Raw genomic sequence first — 18,888 nt, 5'->3', positions numbered from 1 at the left:
ACAAAATGCCTTGGTTCAGGAGGCTGAAAACCAGTATTCCAAGGGGGAAAAATGCCCTTTAGTCATGCCTAGGCGAGAAGTCAAAGCTGCCAACAGGGAACATGAGATTAAAGTTCCTGTATTTTTTTCAGTGAAAAGCACCGAAACTGCTTTTGCTTCGCTCACCCATCCTGACACAAAGCCACAAAAGACCAGCTAGAGAGCTGCTTGGTGGTGTCGCTGCACAAAAGAGCCGAAGGTGTATTTGGAGGGGGGCATGCCAACACTGATGGAGTATCAACTATGTGCCAGGTGCTGCTCTGGCACTTGAACATGTTCTCTTTAATTCTTACAAAAATCCACTGAAACAAGTATGATCTCCAAGCTCAGAAAGGTGTGGTAACCTGATCAAGGACACAGCTGGAAAGTAGCACAGTTGTGTTTAAAATGCCAAAATGCCACATTTCTTGCCAGCCTCTAAGCCAATCATGCTTCCAGCAGGCAAGCTAATGCCATAACCATCTCAGTAGCCATGGTACCTACCCACTCAACCAAGTGGGGGCCAGGCAGCAAAGGGCTCTCAGACTCCCCTTTGTGGGGCCTGGGCACAAGGTCACACACACCACAGGTGGCAAGTAAAGAAGCTTAAAACAAGTCACTCTTGGTGCTTCCCAACAGTATTCATTCATCTGGAACAACCCAAGGAAAGTAGCAGAGGCTTAGATTCCCATAAGACTTAAAACCAATACAATGCTCAAAGCTCTCTGTACAGGAAAAAAATAGGAAAGAAAATCTCAAAACAGCATTTGTTTTCTATGAAATAGTTCCCCCTTTAACTCAAATTTAACTGCCTTCCAGACCAAAGCTCCACACATTTCACATGGGATTTCATAAAGGAAGACTAGCTTTCAAACTTGCCTCAAATGGCTGGAGAAGGGAATTTATGACTTGTCCAGGAGCTGCTGTACGTCCCTGCTTTACAGAGATGTAAGACAGGTCCTATGCTACTGGCAGAGAGAGGAATGAAGACACGGGCATTTTCAGACTTCCACCTCAGTGCCCCAGCTCTTACACCATTTAACCAGCCTAGACTACGGAGTTACCGCCGGTCTTTCACTTACTGACCGAGGTTCTGTGCCTTTTGGAAAGAAAAATGCTACCTAATTCCCTTTCACCCAGGGCATGGCATATTGGAGTTGTTGAACTGCTACAGAAAGGCAGCTTGAGAGCAAGCTATCTTTTCCTTCTCCTCAAATTATCTACCATCACTTCAAGAAAGGGAGAGAAAGCCAATTCTACTTCCTTTTTTTTAAACATATTTTATTGATTATGCTATTACAGTTGTCCCAATCCCCCCTTCATTCCCCTCCACCCTGCTCACCCTCTCCCACTCACATTCCCCCTTTAGTTCATGTCCATGTGTCATACTTATAAGTTCTTTAGCTTCCACATTTCTCATACTGTTCTTACCACTGCCCCCACACCCGTCTATTTTCTACCTACCATCTATGCTACTTATTCTCTGTACCATTTCCCCTCTCTCCCCTTCCCACTCCTCTGTTGATAACCCTCCATGTGATCTCCATTTCTGTGGTTCTGTTCCTCTTCTAGTTGACTGCTTAGTTTCTTTTGGTTTTGTTTTAGGCGTGGTTGTTAATAATTGTGAGTTTGCTGTCATTTTACTATACATGTTTTTTATCTTCCTTTTCCTAGATAAGTCCCTTTAACATTTCATAGAATAAGGGTTCGGTGATGCTGAACTCCTTTAACTTGACCTTATGTGGGAAGCACTTTATCTGCCCTTCCATTCTAAATGAAAGCTTTGCTGGATAGAGTAATCTTGGATGTAGGTCCTTGCCTTTCATGACTTGGAAGACTTCTTTCCAGCCCCTTCTTGCCTGCAAGGTCTCTTTTGAGAAATCAGCTGACAGTCTGATGGGAACTCCTTTTAAGTAACTGCCTCCTTATCTTTTGCTGCTTCTAGGATTCTCCCCTTCATTTTTACCTTGGCTAATGTAATTATGATGTGTTTGGTGTGTTCCTCCTTGGGTCCAACTTCTTTGGGACTCTCTGAGCTTCCTGGACTTCCCGGAAGTCTATTTCCTTTGCCAGATTGGGGAAGTTCTCCTTTATTATTTGTTCAAATAACTTTTCCACTTGCTGCTCTTCCTCTTTTCCTTCTGGTACCCCTATAATTTGGATGGTGGAACGTTTCAAGATGTCCTGAAGGTTCCTAAGCCTCTCCTCATTTTTTTAAATTCTTATTTCTTCATTCTTTTCTGTTTGGTTGCTCTTTCTTCCTTCTGGTCCACTCTATTGTTTTGAGTCCCAGTTTCCTTCCCATCACTATTGGTTCCCTGTGCATTTTCCTTCATTTCACTTAGCTTAGCCTTCATTTTTTCATCTAATTCTCGACCAAATTCAACCAATTCTGCGAGCATCCTGATCACCAGTGCTTTGAACTGTGCATCTGATAAGATGGCTATCTCTTGGTCGCTTAGTTGTATTTGCTGTGGAGTTTTGATCTGTTCTTCCGTTTGAGCTGTTGGGTCTTGTCACACCTCTTACATATGAGGGGCAGAGCCTTAGATGCTCACCAGGGCAGGCAACCCAGTGGCTGAGCTGTGATGCTATATGTGGGGGAGGGGTCCGAGAGGGAATAATGGTGCTTGCTCTGCTCTTTCAGATTTCAGTCCCTTCCGTCACTTCCCCCAAACTAACTGGTCCCTTCTGGTGCTGATTTCTGGGTGGGTGGGCTTGTGGACATTCTAGGACCCTGTGGGTCTCTCCAACGAACTCTCCTGTGAGGCGGGTGTCTCTCCCAGCATCTCACCCCCTACAGGTGTTTTCAATCGGTGTTCTGAGCTTTATTTCCGGGCACTGTGACCCTGGGTTGCGCAGTCTGTCTCACTCCCCAGTTTCGCCTCGTTTATCTGTGTGTGAATGTGGGACCGCCCCATCAGCCAGCTGCCCGGAGTGCAGTGCCTCGCTACACAATCACCACCTCGCTGGGTCTGCCTGTTGCCACCCCGCACCTGGGGTCTGCCAACCACCACCTGTGCACCCAAGGCCACCACTGCTTTTTGTGCCGTGACCCTCCTCTAACCCCTCTCCGCCCAGCTGTCCAACTCCACCCTGCCTACCGGTCTGGATGAATGTGCCTATTTTAACTCCTTTGTTATCGGACTTCCGTACAGTTCAATTTTCTGTCAGTTCTGGTTGTTATCTGGTTTCTAAATTCTTGTTGTCCTTATTTTGGTTGTGCGAGGAGGCATAGTGTGTCTACCTATGCCTCCATCTTGGCTGGAAATCCCAATTCTATTTCAAAACCACTTTACCACCCAGATTTTGGACACACAGGAGTACAGGTGTAACAAGTGCATCACAGAGCACAGGCAATGCACACCAGTCATAAAAAACAAGCCTGGTGGAGATTTTAAAAACCTCTCTTCCAAGACATCCTACAGCAGGAGGCCACGCGGGAAGTGCCTTTCCTAACAGTGGGATGGAGGTATAACTGAAACAGGGGGCCCATCATATTTTAGTTCTACTGGAGTCCCAAGACTTGGTGTATAGGCTCTGGTGGCTAATGCCTCCAACCCCAGTCTAAAAGTAGGGATTGGCAATACAGATAACATTAACTTTCTTCTGGGGCCTAGCAATTCTACTTTTATCTGTAGGAAAAGCAAATGCCAAATATTTTAACTGACGTGGCATCACCAATATCTCTCCTGTAACAGCTGCACCACTACTAAGGAAAACAGGTCAAGGGAGGGACACGTCAGATGGTATTACAGAGCCCTGAATTACATTCCAACTCAAGCAAAAACTGAGGCCACCAGCATGACTACAAAACTCAGTGAGTTTGACACAGGTCCTCCTCTCTGTGAAGACCACTTCTCCCCTCCCCTCAGATGCAGCACTAGCAGCAGGGCTGGTTTTATGCATGCCAACAGGATATAAATAATCAGATCCAGAAAAGAATTCCTTTATCTGACTCCAGGTCTGAAGGTCAATTTTCCTGCACCTACCCAAACTTACACAGAAATGGGATTTCTAAAGCTGCATTTCTTGGAGTAGCCTCATATCTGTTAGGGCAGAGGTCCTCAACCTCTGGGACGTGAACCAGTACTGGTCCAGGCCTGTTAGGAACCAGACCGCACAGGAGGAGGTGAGCTTTCATGTAATGTGCTTGAATCATCCCGAAACCATCCCTCCAGCCCCAGCTGTGGAAAAACTGTCTTCCAGGAAATGGGTCCCTGGTGCCAAAAAGGTTGGGGACTGCTGTGTTAGGGAACAAGAAAGTGTTCCTAGAGAAAGAAAGACAGCCTTTATGTTCACAGGGGTTGAGGTGTTGCATGTTTGCCTCAACCTCCCCTAAGCCTTCCATTAATGGTGGTTTTAGCTGTGAGTCCTGGGACTCAGCCACTACTTGGCTACAGGGCAGGCGAGCTCTCTTAAAAGCACAGAAGCTCCATCCTCACCTGTTAAAACACAGGGGGCATCCCTGCTCCTTGGTGCTTTGGCCTTGAGCAGGGTGAAAGATTACAGTAATTGGGTCAGGTTCTAAGTTGCACTTACATGATGGAATTACTGCAAGCTATAATTTGGCTACTTTTCTAAAATATTTTGGAAAGAAAACATTTATAGATATAGAACAAAAGTTCAGTTTTATCACAATCTCCTGGAAGGAAAATTTAAGATCCAGTACCTATGGCCCTGGCTGGTGTGGCTCAGTGGATTGAGCCCTGGTCTGCAAACCAAAGGTTTGATTCCCAGTCAGGACACATGCCTCAACTGCAGGCCAGGTCCCCAGTTAGGGGCCTGTGAGAGGCAACCACACATTGATGTTTCTCTCCCTCTCTTTCTCTCGCCCTTCCCTCGCCTCTAAATCAATAAACAAATAATAGAAAGGAAGGAAGGGAGGGAGGAAGGCCCAGTACCTATGGTCCTGTTCTCAAAGTAAACCTGAAAAAAGCCACTGACTGGTTGTTTGCAGTGGTTTACAGGTGCCCCTTTGGAGCAGCAGGGTCCCTCCTGGCAGTGGTTTGGTTATCATCAAAATTATGTGAATATTCACCTGCAGTATCTTAAAAGTTCTAAAATTTTGCAGAAATCAAAATAACTTTTCCAAAATGGAGTACTAACAAATTATCATACAGGGGAAATATTAACTGTATATTAAAATACTAAAACCCAGAATTTCAGCTAGAATTTTTTAAAAAATTTATTCATCAGTTTTCAACAGTAGGAAGTATAGTGCTATTGAAGAGCAAGCTGCCCTCTTATGAGGATGAAACCTATCTCTGTCAACTATTTTTAAGACTCAAATATAAGTAAAATTAATGAACAAACTGCAAAATACTTCGTGTTAGTGAGCTATCTCTGATACAAACTTTCGGCGGGGGGGGAGGGGGGGGGGAGGGCTGAACTTCCTGACCTAACAAGGATGTCTCACAAGGGCTTTCTGGGTTGCTCTTTTTCTTTATGAAAGCTTGTTGTTTAGTGTAAGCACCACAAACACGCAACTTTCACATACCTGTCTTTATTTTGCTTTTATTTGTGACTTACTTGAAATAAATAGAAAGGTTCATAGAGGTTAACAAAAAGGCAGGAGCGTCTGCTGCCTGGCTGTGAAGTCACATGCTCTGCCTGTGGATGCTGAGGGCAGCATCCGAGAACATTGGAGGAAGGGGTCCTCCTCCTCCTCCTCCTCATTTCCTGGGCCAGTCCCGCCCACCTAGTGCTCCTTTTCCTCCACCCCCCTCTTTCTTTCTTAAAAGACTGTATTTATTTTTAGAGAGAGAGAAAAGGTGGAGAAAGAGAGGGAGAGAAACATCAATCAGTTGCCCCTTGCACACCCCAACTGGGGACCTGGACTCAACACAGGCATGTGCCCAGACCAGGAATTAAACCAGCGACCTTTAGGTTTGCAGATGACGCCCAACAAACTGAGCCACACCGTGAGGGTTAGGCCCTTTTCCCTGATGGCGGCAAACAGCCCGAGGAGGCTTCTAGTGGAACAGCGGTGCCATGTCAGCATGATGGGAACCCCTGCAGATGCTTTAACCCTGGTGTTCAAGCCACTTTCATGTGACAGTCCCCAAAACTTCAAAGACATATTTTATGTACTGGCTGAGGATGAGTGTGAAAACAAGCCAAAGGAAAGAAAATAAGGCCTGCGGACTGATGGTGGGACAGCTCAGTCCATGGCCTTCTGACTGTGCCATGTGCTTAAAAAGCTTGATTCGGTTATAAGCACGCTGAACTGATTTTTAAAAAGCCCTGTAAAACCATTTTTATACTTACCTCTGTAACACAGCTTTTCTGTTGCTCTTAATTAACTTCTACAGCCCAGTTGGGGACCTTCACATCTAGATGTCCATTCTCACCCTGCCTGCCCACACCCAGGCCTTCACCATGTGTCCCTCCTTCTTCCTCCCTTCATCTTCCTGTGCATCCAAAGGTCCCCCTGGCCAAAGGCAACTCCTAGAGCCTTCACCTTTCCCATGAAGAGTACAACTCAAGCATAACTGTGAATGAGACCACATTATTTAAAGTTCTACAAGGAGCCCTGGCTGAGTGGTGGTTCGATTCCCAATCAGGGCACATGCCTGGGTTGCGGGCCAGGTCCCCATTTGGGAGTGTGCGAGAGGCAACCAATCGATGTATTTCTCTCACACCGATGTGTCTCTCCCTTCTTCCCCCGCTCTCCAAAAATAAATTTCAAAAAATCTTTAAAAAAATGTGAAGTCCTACTTTTTTTGGACTGATACTAGCTGAAGTCTGACCTCCCTTTCAGTAAAGGTTTCAGAAAAAGCTATTTGTTCTTTGTGCCTGAGTCCAGGTGGGATGCTGGCAGACAGAGCTCTCTCATGGCCATGTCCTCCTGTGGAGGAGGTCCCTAAAAAAGGAAGAACAGGCAACAGTCTCACTTGGGAGGGCACCCGAAAGGAGACAAATTCACCCAAGTTCCTAGCCATGTGGCCACTGGTGTTACATTGTGTCCTGCTAAAGCACAGGGTGAGGCTGCTGGTCCCATTTCCCCTCAGAACTTCCATTTGGGCTCCTATAACCTTTCATCAACTACCCTTTCCTTATATGTCATTGTCTTCCCCCATTTCTCTTACAATGAATTCACAGCATTACCCCCAACCCTTCAAGTGGCTGGCAGATTTAGAAGAATACATGGTCTCTCCTGGGTCCCAGCCATATTTGGTTTCACCTTGCCACTCCTCTGTTCAAAAGCAACGTTGGTACTGTTTCCTTTGCTTGGCTTTCAAAGATCTTCCTCCAAAATTTGCCCTACCTCCTTTAAGTACATCTCACCACATCAGGCTGGCCAGTGCCCATAAACACACCTTGCCTGTGGCTACCTCTAGGCCTTCCTGTATGTAGTTCCTCTTCCTTCCAATTGAGCTTGAATCTATCATCCAAAAAGGTATCACTTTTCTGGCTACTCCAAACCTCACTGCTTTCTCCTTCCTCCAAACTCCTATGAGAACTTAAAAGTCACCTGGGACTCAATACACTCACTCTCTTCACTGGCTCTCACTCTTTCCTATGAGCTAGGCACGTCTTTGTAGGCAGAAAGTGAATTCTTTGAAGAAAAGTATTAGTACAGGTTGACCATCTATCTAGGAGGCCTCACTAATTGACTAATGATATCAAAGCTACTGCTGTGTAAAGCAAACAGTTTCAACTGACCCTCCTTGCACAGTGAAATCATAACCAGAAGCCCAGGACCCCCTTCCTCTGCAGGAGAATGTCCGTAGTTTTGGAAAGGTCTCCCTTTCAGCTGAGCTCTAAGAGTCCACATCCTCCCTGAGGAACAATAGCTCGCAACCTTCTATTCCGCCCCTGGTCCTGCCAGAACGCAGTTACAGCAGACCTAGCTAAGAAGAAGCCATTTGAAACCTGAGCATATAGACAAGACAACTTCTCACACTTTTAGTTATTTTTGTCTCCTTGAACCTATAACTTCACTAGTACTAGTTTGAGAACTTTCATCAGAAGTTAAAATGCTACATTCAGAGTATAAGGAAGAGAATGTATCCTTATAACCAAAATAAAATATTCTGGACAACCTTGAACACTAACTCCGTTTCAGCTCTAAGACGGTCCAGCATCAGACCAGTCTAAAACAATGCTCAGAGCCCCAAAACAAGTAAAAGGGAGCTAAACAGCTTTAAAGCTGTTGAGGTACAAAGGGGAGAGTTCCTGGAGATAATTTTTATTCTTTGTCAGACAGTAATGTTACAAACAACAAAAGACATTTTCTAAGGCTCACAGTGTTTGTGTAATTTATTTTTTAAACGCACACATGACCCATGCCAATTCAAACACTGGCAAGGCTGGCAGGACTTTACTGACTTCGCTGGTTTTCAAAAGAGATTCACTGTAATATCACTAAACTAGAGCCTCCTGGCAAACCCCACCTGGTACAGAATGTGCTAATCTTCCAGCAAACTTGAGGGGGTGAGGGGAGACACACAGGTTCCTCAGCTGCTCTGCATTGCTTCCTCCTTGGCCACGAAGTCTTTTGTAGCTCTTGAGGACAGACAAGGAGATCTCTACAGCCTGACACAGTATATAAACTACCTTCAGAGAATAGCCAACAGACTGCTTCTGCCAGCCGACTTCATTCCAGTGTGGTTTAGAACATCGGACTCAAAGTGGGTCCCCGGTTCCGGCCCATGGCCCAGCCCCAACGTGCTGTGTGAATGTGAGCAAGTCACTTTTAACTTCCTGATTAGTCTGTCAAATGAAGAGTATAACTCGCAAGAGTGTTGTGGATTTAGAACAAGAATAAAACTTGGTAAAGGTGCTCTGGATAACATCAAATGCTTTGTTTGCACATCAGATGTACTATTATGTCAGTCCTTGGATCTCTTCTCTATCTACATGAGTGGTTCGCTGGTAGGGTGATTCCCCTCACCCCTTCCACCCCTGCTCACACCCAAGGGACATTTGGCAACGTCTGAAGATATTTTTGGTAGTTAACTTGGAGCTGGGGAGGTATTCCTGGCATCTAGTGGGTAAATGCCAGGGATGTTGCTAAGCATCTTACAATTTATAAGACATGGCCCCCCTCCTGAAGACTCACCTGGACAAAAACATCAACAGAATAGTGTCAGTCGACTGGCTGAGCAACCCCGTTTCACACCCATCACACTGGATGCAGTAGACTGCATCCAGTCTCAGAGCATTAGATACCATCCACATAGCATGATCTCCCGAGTTCAGGTCTCCACCCAGACCACTATCCTAAGCTCTATAGACAACTCGGATACACAACAGCCCACCTGGCACCTCCATTTGAATGTTCAGAGAAGACTTCCATGTGCCCAGAAGAACTCCTGATCACTCCCCACCTCTATTGCAGCCTTTCATTTCTTCACTGATGGCAATTCCATTCTAAATTTTAGTCACTCAGGCCAAAACTCTTGGTGTCATCCTGTATTCTACTCTCTTTTACATCCTCCTCTTCCAATTTACTAGCAAATCCTGTTGGCATTAGCTACAAACTACATGCGGACTCAGACCTCCTACCTCCACTGCCACCACTCCAGTCCAGCCCCCCCGTGCTGTCCCCGAATGAGTGTGCTAACTTCCCGACCGGTCCTCTGCTTCTACGCTTGCCCTGTACTCTCCACCCTAGAGCCAGAGTGATCCTTTTACAACACTAGGACAGACCCCTCTGCTGAAAACCCTTTCATGGTTCCTCTGTCCCTCAGGATAAAAGCCCATAGCTTTCAAGGGACCACAAAGCCCTCTATGACCTGGAAGCCAGAGGGTTTCCACCCTCTGACTTCATCTCCCTCTACTCTCCGCCTCCCTCATTCTGTTCCCTGAACAAACCAGGTAAACTTAAACTTGAGGGCTTGTACCGACTGCCCCTCTGTCTAAAATATTCTTTCTCCTGAAGGCGTTTGTAAAAACAAAGTCCGACTTTAAAGGAAGTAAGATAGCCTCTAAGTATGTTCTAGTTTTAAAATGTTAAGTATGCTCAAGGGAGATTTTAAATTTGTTTCAAAAATACATGATTCCAGAGACTATTTTCTGATAACAATAAAGGAATACAGACAGGTTTGTGAGGTATAGGGGTTGCTGTCAGAAGAGTGAGTTAATGGACATTTCAGTGTCCAAAAACATCTAAACCCAAGTGACTAAGGGAGGTCCTAGGAAACCTTTTTCCTTCCTGGAGGCTAGAAATAAAGGCTGATTTCTGTAGCTTCCATTGTACTTATGGGGAGAGGGGTTGGTAGTAGAGAAGTTGCATAACATTTGGTCAACAATTGCTTGCTCCTCACTTGAAATGGAGCAGTATACTATAGCTTATGCTCTCCCTAGCCCACAATGTTAGCTCAGCTGACAAAAATGTACTTGAACACTACTTGTAATTGGGAAGCAATGGAGTATACTGTTATGAGAGCAGCCTCAAAAGTAAAAAGCAACTGCTTTTGTTTATGTCCTGGATTCACCACTTTCTAGCTGCATGACCTTGGGCAAGTCATGGAATCTGTGTATCCCAAGTCTCAGCAACTGTGAAGTACAGATAACAAAAGTGCCAGTGTCAAGGTCTGGGTGAGTGGACTAAATGATGTCAAACACTGAGCCTGCTGTCTCTGGGAAACAGACAACTAGGGGTTTGGGGTGCAGGGAGGTGACTGGTATTTTTTGTAATAAGCATTGTAGAACTACTTGGCTACTTAAACTACATGCATTGATAATTTTAACATTAAAAAAATCGAATTTAAAAAGTCCTCAGCACAGTGCCTAGCACATAGTAAGTGTTCAATAAGTGGTAGTTGTACAGCTCTGAATATTGCACTTTCAGTGGCCTCTGCCTGGGAGCAGTATGGTTTTGCTACCTGTCCCTTGTCAGAGGAGAGAGAACACAAGCTGTAAATATCGAGTGACACAAGTTTTCCTTCCAGTCCCTCCTTCAGCCACCTTTAAACCTTTTGTGGAATGGGTCTGTATCTGAGGACTCAAGTTTCACAGCAGTGTGAAGATTGGTTACACTGCCTCCATCACCTCACATAAACTATTAGCCCAGCTAAGGACACCAACCATCTGCCCACTGATAAAATTCGGTGCCCTCTGCATGGGACAAATGATGAGCCCAATTCTACTAAGTCACCCTAAACCTATCCCTCATTATTATGTTAAACTCATTGGTTGCTTTGAAGAAGATAGTAAGATCCACAGGTCATTAATTAGATTCTGAGGCCCATACAGCAAAAGACTTGCTTTTTCCAAATCTCCCCTAGGATTTTTAAACCCATATCTAAACAGATGGAAAATAACTCTTCTAACCCTTAGTCAACAGAGATAGCAGGTTAGAAGTCAGCTGATTTCGGATGTAATAAAAGCAGACTGACTTCTCTAGCTTCAGATCCAAACACACTAAAGAGTAGCTGTCAGAGAGAGAGAGGGGCAGAGGAGCAGGTGGGAGTGTGGGTAGGCAGGCAGATGGCACCCGGCAGTGGCGGACACTGGAGGAGTGTGAACCTCCCCACAAAGATAATAACAAGTTTCTCCTTCTGAACCAGCACTTGGCAGAAGTAATAACAGTGGCTCAGAGTATAATCCAGTTTGAAGGAAGAGTATATGACATATACTAGCTCCAAACATTTTTTTAAGTAAGAACAAACACAAAATAAGGGCTATGGTCCAAGTAACAAAATAAATAAATTTGGGATTCTTTTCAGCTCCGCCAGTGTAAATTACTACTCTTAGAGAAAGGAAGTGAAGCACTTGTCTGCCCTGAAGAACAGCCCCATCTTATTCCCAGATGTCCTGAATCAGATCATTTGGTCGGTGTCCTTTTCTTCTGTGAGGCCTTCTTAGAAAACATTTAGAAATTTTTAAAAATTACTGGCAAGTAAGAAAAAGAAGTATATAATTTCAAGAGGACTTATTTTCTCCTTCCACACCACTGTAAGTTATTTCTTCACTGCTTTCACACTGTCCAAACAAAGCTGTTCTGGCCTCCAGAGATGAGTCAGAGAGAGCTAGAATTCATGACAAGACTAGCCCTGAGTCAACAGAGTGAGCACCTGTCCCTACTGTGGCTGTTTGTCCTCTGAGATTCTTGAGCTAATTACAAAAAAATGGTTTCTTTAAAACAGCACCTGACCCTTCACCAACACTTGATCTGACTCTTCATCTGGGACAGGTCTGCCACAACTGAGCTGACGACGAGGCCAGCCAATTTCTAACAAAAGCGAGGAGTCGGATGTGGGAATCTTTGGAGCAGGCCGGCACGTATACTTACTTTTCTGACTCCCTCTGAGAGCTCTCACACAGGGAGGGGCCAGGCCCTGGCTTGTGGGATGGAGCTAGGGCAGAAGGTCCCACCCAGAGCTTCCCCACAGGCCGAAGCACGGAGCCCAGAAAGCTAATGGGTATTCAAGGGCAGCTGGGGAAGGGCTCCACGGGTGTCCAGTTCCTGGCACTGGCAGATGTGCCACTATGTTGACACATCCACCCAGCCCTCATAGAGCAGGTGCATGAAGCAATCTTTTCATTTCATCCTATCAACCTTAGCAAGTTAAACTATAACTATGGAGACAGCAGGAAACTATATCTGCCTACTAAAACTGTGGTCATGGGCTTCCAAGAGCATCATGTTCTTTCCCAGCCTAAATGGCAGGCAGGGAATGTCTTCAGAGTAAATCAGATCTATTGCCAACTCAGTGATCCCTGACACTAAGCATCAGGTATTCCTCCTGATGCACACAGGGTGAAATGAAAACAGTTGCCCCAATTCTAGAGCCCCAGGGGCCTTTTTCATCCTTTCTACTCATTCATAACTAAAGTGGTGCTATTTATTATAACACCACAAGGTTTATGTACCCCAAGAATGATAAAAAATAGTTTCCATTTTTATCAACCAAGAAAAGAAGTCACTACTTTAAAGACTCAACAAACTGGGGAACTCTTCAAAAGAAGGTGCCAAAGGAAATCCTCATTTACATATCAGAGCCACTGTCAGCTCTGCTTCTTTTCTGCCTTGAGGACGACTGGAACTGGGTTAATGTTTTCACTCAACACAGCCTCCAGCCCAACAGGAGGATCTTGGGAAAGCCCAGGTTCATATACTAAGAAATACATTATAGTAATGTGGTGCCTGGATTTGAATCCCAGCTTTGCCTCACTGGGCACGTTACTCAGCCCCTTGGAGCTTTTATCATCAAAAAATGAGATGAGGCTTGTAAAGTACTTGGCAGCACACCTGGCACACAGGAACAGTTAAAAAATACCTTTATACCCGATTTCATCACTTTGTCAAGTATACCATTCAGAACCTCAAAATTCAAGGCTTTTCTTATATAACGACCAAGCGTGACACATGGTCTTCTTGATTGGATTCTGATTTAAACAGATGAACTCTACGACATTTAGAAGCAAGTGGGGAAATGTGAATGTGAATTGACATTAGATAATATTAGGAAATTATTATTAATCATTATGTAAGCTAATGGTATTGGGGTTATATAAAAAGTTCTTATTTTGTAAAGATGCGTAATAAGTGGCCAAATGTTTAAAATATTTCAGAAAACAAGGGATGGCGAATTAACAATTGTTGAACCTAACTGATGAGTATACAAATGCTTATTGTATAATATTTTCTCCAGTCTTTTTGTACATTTGAAATTTTTCATAATTCAAGTTCCAGTAAAGCAGTTTTCTAACATAAAAAAGATACAAGTATGCCCACTTTTAAAATTAAATAAATCTATATTCTGATGCCAAACACAAATGTTTAGAATTATGAATTATCCATGCTTTAAGATATCCATTAGGTGCGGCCCCAATTCTTTTGAAAGCCCTTATTTCATCTACTGCTCCTGGAAGGAACACAGTACATCAGCTGAACCTGTCTCCCACTGTCCGTCACCCATATTCCCCGACCACACGTCCCTCATCTTTCTGTCCTCAGATGTAAGCTGTTCTCCACACTACTGCTCTTCCTGTCATTCCATGTCTGACCATTCTTTGGAAAGCCTTTTCCATCAACTCCAACTCTACCTCCTCTTACTTTCTACCTCCAGGCATATACACAAATTATACATTTTGACTGTGTTGTTCTCCACTGACCAAATTCATACTTTATCTCTCCTACTGTACTGTAAGCTGCTGGCTGGCAGGGGTAACTTCTTTTATTCTTCAAGTCTCCCACTGAACAATGTACACTGCTGTAAACAGTGCATAAATCTGTTAATAAATATTACTGATGACTATTCACCCCCTACCCCATTCCTAAGGAGTTTTAAGAGGTAGAACTGGCTCAACTTGAGCCAGAATTGCTTTCAGAGAGCTTGATAAATGCTCATGTAAGTGCTTTATGAATAAGATTCTACTTAAAATAAGAGAAAAGGGAGGCTCCAATTTCTCTTTGGGATCTAAGTGCCACATTCTCAATACTTTATAGCTAACAGGCTCCTTGGATGTCATCTCCAATGAGAACCTTACTCTGCGGTTCTTTCAAGTGCTTCTTCTAAATGACCCTACAGAGCTCATGGCTACAAATTTAGGTAACATACCATGAGTTCATCAACTTCACGATCTCAATAGCCTCACCATAGCCCTGCCCTTCCAAAAAAAGTAGTATACTGGGACCTCATTAGTGCGGTAGGTAATCCATTCTGACAGCACACCTCTGCCAAATACTCCAGAAACAGGGCAAACAGAGTTGGTTAAAAGGCATCAGTCCCTAAGACCCTAGCAGGGGTATCCAACCTTTTGGCATCTCTGGTAGAATTGTCTGGGGCCACATATTAAATACACTGCAACATGCAATCACAAAAACATCTCATAATGTTTTAAGTAAATTTACGATTTTGTGTTGGGCTGCATAGTCCCGGCCAGGCATGCCAGGCCTCGCCTAAGACTACAGTGATGGCTGAGCCAGGTAGTTCGCAGGTGGGTAAAGGGGATTCCATTCTAGAAAGCATTGGACAACTGGTTTTGCCTCCTCCAACCCTCGTCTTCCCATTAAACTCAACTGTATCAAGTTCCTGTTCTGACTGGGCATTCTAGAGCCTGTACCACCCAGAACAGTCATCCTCTGAAGGGTTAATATTAAAGGAAGACAAATCTGGAGCAATGGGAACTTAGAGGAAAATCTTTGATTGAGTGTTAAGATGTGGTATCTTTCTTCAAATACAGGCATTTTACTCCTCTTATATCCTGAAGAACTAACATGGCTCCATAAAATCCTTTATGCTACGCTATGACTGAATGAAGTCCCTCTGCCTAGACCATGTGAAGAAAGAGGATTCAGTTTTCTTTTCTTAATCTGCCTCTCGATCAAGACCATATATAAAGTATTGGTCAGAACAATACCATTCTTACAACAAAGCAACTTGTCCTTCAAGTGAACATCAATTCTATTGATTTTTTTATTTTGAGGGTGAATATGAACATGAAGGAAGGACAGACGCACAGCGTTATTAATCAGAGAAGAACGCACAGGAATGCTTGCAGGCCCCCACCACATGCACCACCTACAACGGTGAGCTCTTAGCATCAGGGCTTTATTCAACCAACCAAAACCAGAACCAGGAACCATCATCACCTTAGCAGTGTGTGGAAGAAACTGTTTAATCAATCAGCATAAAAAGAAACAAATCAAGAAATCAAACACCTAGAAGGGTGTCTCAGAACAGTCAGAATACTTAAAACCATGCTTATCTCAACAAATAATTCTCTCTCTTATTCTCCACACGTGAAAAGTCAAAATATTACTTGAGCCACTGAGTTGTGGATGGAGAAGTAGATGAGCCACACAGACTGAAAGGACATCAACAAAAAGACATGTAAACAAAGTAAAAGCCCAACAGTATTTAGGATAATTGAGCTTGTCTTTTTCCTCATGAAAAACAAAAACAAAAACAAAAACCCTACCCAAAACCAAAAAAATCAAAGTAGAAACCAATCCCAAAGGTGTTGTTGCTGCTCTAAGATCAGTATATATTTATAATGAAAGCATGGCTGGCAATATTTTTACTTTCTTTTTTTAAAATGTAAAGGTAAAGAACTTTGTTCTTTCAACACCCAAACCAGAGCAGAGAGACAGTAGTATACTGTAAGTGTGGATGAAGTAGTATCTACAGGATGTGGAGATGGGGAGGGGGGGAGGGGAGAAGGGGTAGGTTTCGTGTTGTTGCTGTTGGCAGGAAAGCTAAGCGGTCTTAAAGAACATTCTAGGATTCTAGGTTTGCCATGAAGGGGTATCACGGATCCCAAGGCCCACCACCTACCCCTTCTCCTCTTCTCCGAGGGCACCTACCTTACTGTAAGTCACTACTGATAAGTTGTTTGCGTGACTGCTGGGGGACAGATTTACAGAGTTCTGTGAAAGTCTATTCTCATCTTGCTCGGTTTGGTCAGGAGCAGGAGCCCATGTGTTTTTGCTGATCGAGTCGAACTCAGAACCCCCAGGGTCTTTTAAGTTGTTTTCATCTGATTGTCGGTTCTTTTGGGGAGAGGCAAACGGGTTGAAGTTTCCTTCTACCTTGCGATGTGGCTGTGTGTTGAACTCCGTTTCAAAAGATGACAGCTGCTGCGTTACTCCTAAAAGTCCACCCACCTCCACACTGAGAATCACCCAGATGACATCTGAAACAAAAAGGCAACTCATGTCAATACCAGATACACCTGAGGCCCAAAGCAGCTACCGCTGAGAACCTCAACCACCACCCAAACCACAGAAAGAAGTGTTCTTCTATATGCTAGTTTAGAAGCTTACTGATAAAGTAGTCCAGTACTTATACATTGCATAAAGTTCTACATTTTTGGCAATGTCAAGGGCAAACTCTGGTACAAGTTCAAAAGAGGTCTGTGGTGAGATCCCTGAAACTATTTGTAAAAAGGTTACTAGTTAATTCTGATGTACAGCCATCTTTGGAAATCATTACTCCAGAGAACAATGATCAGTAGAAACCCAAAAGCTATTTTCCCAGAATTACGAGCTCTTTGTGGTGTTTGCTTTACATGTGTTTAATTCAGAAAATTCATGGCATGCTTAATTCTTGAGTCAAAAAATACTTACAATTACTGAAACTGTAACTTAAAGATTTGCCCCCATGGCCTGGGCAATTTAGAGTGACCATACTGTTTAAACCAGATCAACTGAGAGTTAAAGAGGGAGCTTCATAACTGCACCAGGACAGAGGTGTAAACCAGCACTAACCCTGACATACTGGGACAGAAATCACCCTGGCTATTCCCACAACATATGTGGTCAAAAGATACCATAAACTTTTTGTCTCAGACTTTCTAAAATAATCTAATTTAACACCAATTTACCTTAATGTCAGGTAGGAAAACCCTACTATCTACTGTAATGCCGTAAGATATTTGTTTTATTTATTTTTAATTTTTTTATCCTCACCCTAGGACATGCTTCTTGACTTTAGAAAGAGGGAGGGAAAGGGAGAGAGAAATGGAGAGAAACATCAACACGAGAGAGAAACATTGATCAGTGGACTCTTGTTCATGCTCCAACTGGGGACTGGACCACAACCTAGGCATGTACCCTCACTGGGATTCAAACCTGTGACCTTTTGGTTAATAAAACCACATTTCAATCAACTGAGCCACACTGACTAGGGCCATAAGAGATTTGTTTTAGAAAGATGTACTGCAGAACTTTTGGCCCAATTCAATTCTTTATTTCCTGAACTATCAAAGTAAGGGTTCAAAAAGAATAAAGAGAGTGGCAGCTTCCTCTGATGTCCAATTCAGAGAATAGTGGCATCTACTTTCCTGCTGGAAGGTTTTCAAAAAGCAAGGTACAGAAAGCCAAGAAGCATTTAAATGTTAACCCTGCTAAAGACAAATATAAAAAGTCCAGGCTCCTAAATCACTGCTGTAGGATTGATAAGAAAAGGAAAATAAACTTCATTAGTTAGTGACATGAAAGCACAGACAACATATAAGTGGATAGTGAAGCAACTGAGGAAAACCCTCTTAGGCTGTGTTTATTCTCAATTTTAAATTTGGGTTCTGTATTTGAGATAGGGGACCTTAGGGCATCAGAGAGCCATAAATACTCAATTTTAGGTTAGTGGTTTGGGAGCTGTATTAAGAATTGGTTTGCATCCAAACAGCTTTGGGCCAGAACCCAGTTAGTGGAGATGCAGTGACACCTGCTGTTCACTTCTAGAATCAGCAACTCTTTTCATCTTGAGAATAGGAAGCTAAAGCCACTAGCAGCACTAGCACAATTCACAAGAATGGGTATCCATTCCAGAAACATATCATTAAAGCACATGTGAAACTAGTACCATAAAAGCTGTACCTATTGGTTTAACACTGTAAGCCAGGATATAGAGTGCACATGTCACTTAGAAATCTGGGACAGTGCCAGGTATGGTGGGTCAGAGAACTTGCACTCAAGGCTCTCAGTCAATCTTACAAACCAATGATGTCGGCCTTAAGAACTACTCAGTGGCAGGCAGCTTGAGGGAGATTCATTCCATTCTCTTCTATCCTAGCTTTCTAACCAAAAGCAACATTTCTTCACTCTACTATTCATTTTCTCAAAATGAATAGGCCGTTTTACAGTACATCAATTCCCTCTTGTCCTCCATCTATCTGTTTTCCAAATTCTTTTGTTAAGTACAAGACAGGTTTAGCACACTTACCTATAGGTCACATGCTTCGGTCTCTCTTAGCTCAAGAAACAAAATACTTATGAGAAAAGACATCTTCCAAAGGCTGTTACCAGTATATTAAACTAATGACATTCTACCCTCTCCAACCCCATTCCCCAGCTCTTGAGAACTAAAGTTTCTTAATATAACTCACTGGGCCTTATCACAATTATGCCACCGCACTCCATTCACCTTGGCTACTTTGCTGTGCCGTTCACAGGGTCTACCTAGCAGCCAT

At 43.6% G+C, this 18,888-nt stretch overlaps 1 protein-coding gene across 1 annotated transcript in view; it reads right to left on the bottom strand.

The window, feature by feature from the left end:
• Positions 1-18,888, bottom strand: part of ILRUN (inflammation and lipid regulator with UBA-like and NBR1-like domains) — a 106,757-nt gene that overhangs the window by 5,481 nt on the left and 82,388 nt on the right. Inside the window, exon 4 of the mRNA XM_045835018.1 lies at positions 16,283-16,611. Within this exon, the coding sequence (XP_045690974.1) occupies positions 16,283-16,611 (329 nt within the window). The remainder of the gene's footprint in view (positions 1-16,282; positions 16,612-18,888) is intronic.

The sequence above is a fragment of the Phyllostomus hastatus genome, unplaced genomic scaffold (genome assembly GCF_019186645.2).
Source record: "Phyllostomus hastatus isolate PE091 unplaced genomic scaffold, TTU_PhHast_1.1 phas_contig_1048, whole genome shotgun sequence".
Taxonomy (NCBI): Eukaryota; Metazoa; Chordata; class Mammalia; order Chiroptera; family Phyllostomidae; genus Phyllostomus; species Phyllostomus hastatus.
This window is presented reverse-complemented; position numbering and strand designations above follow the sequence as displayed.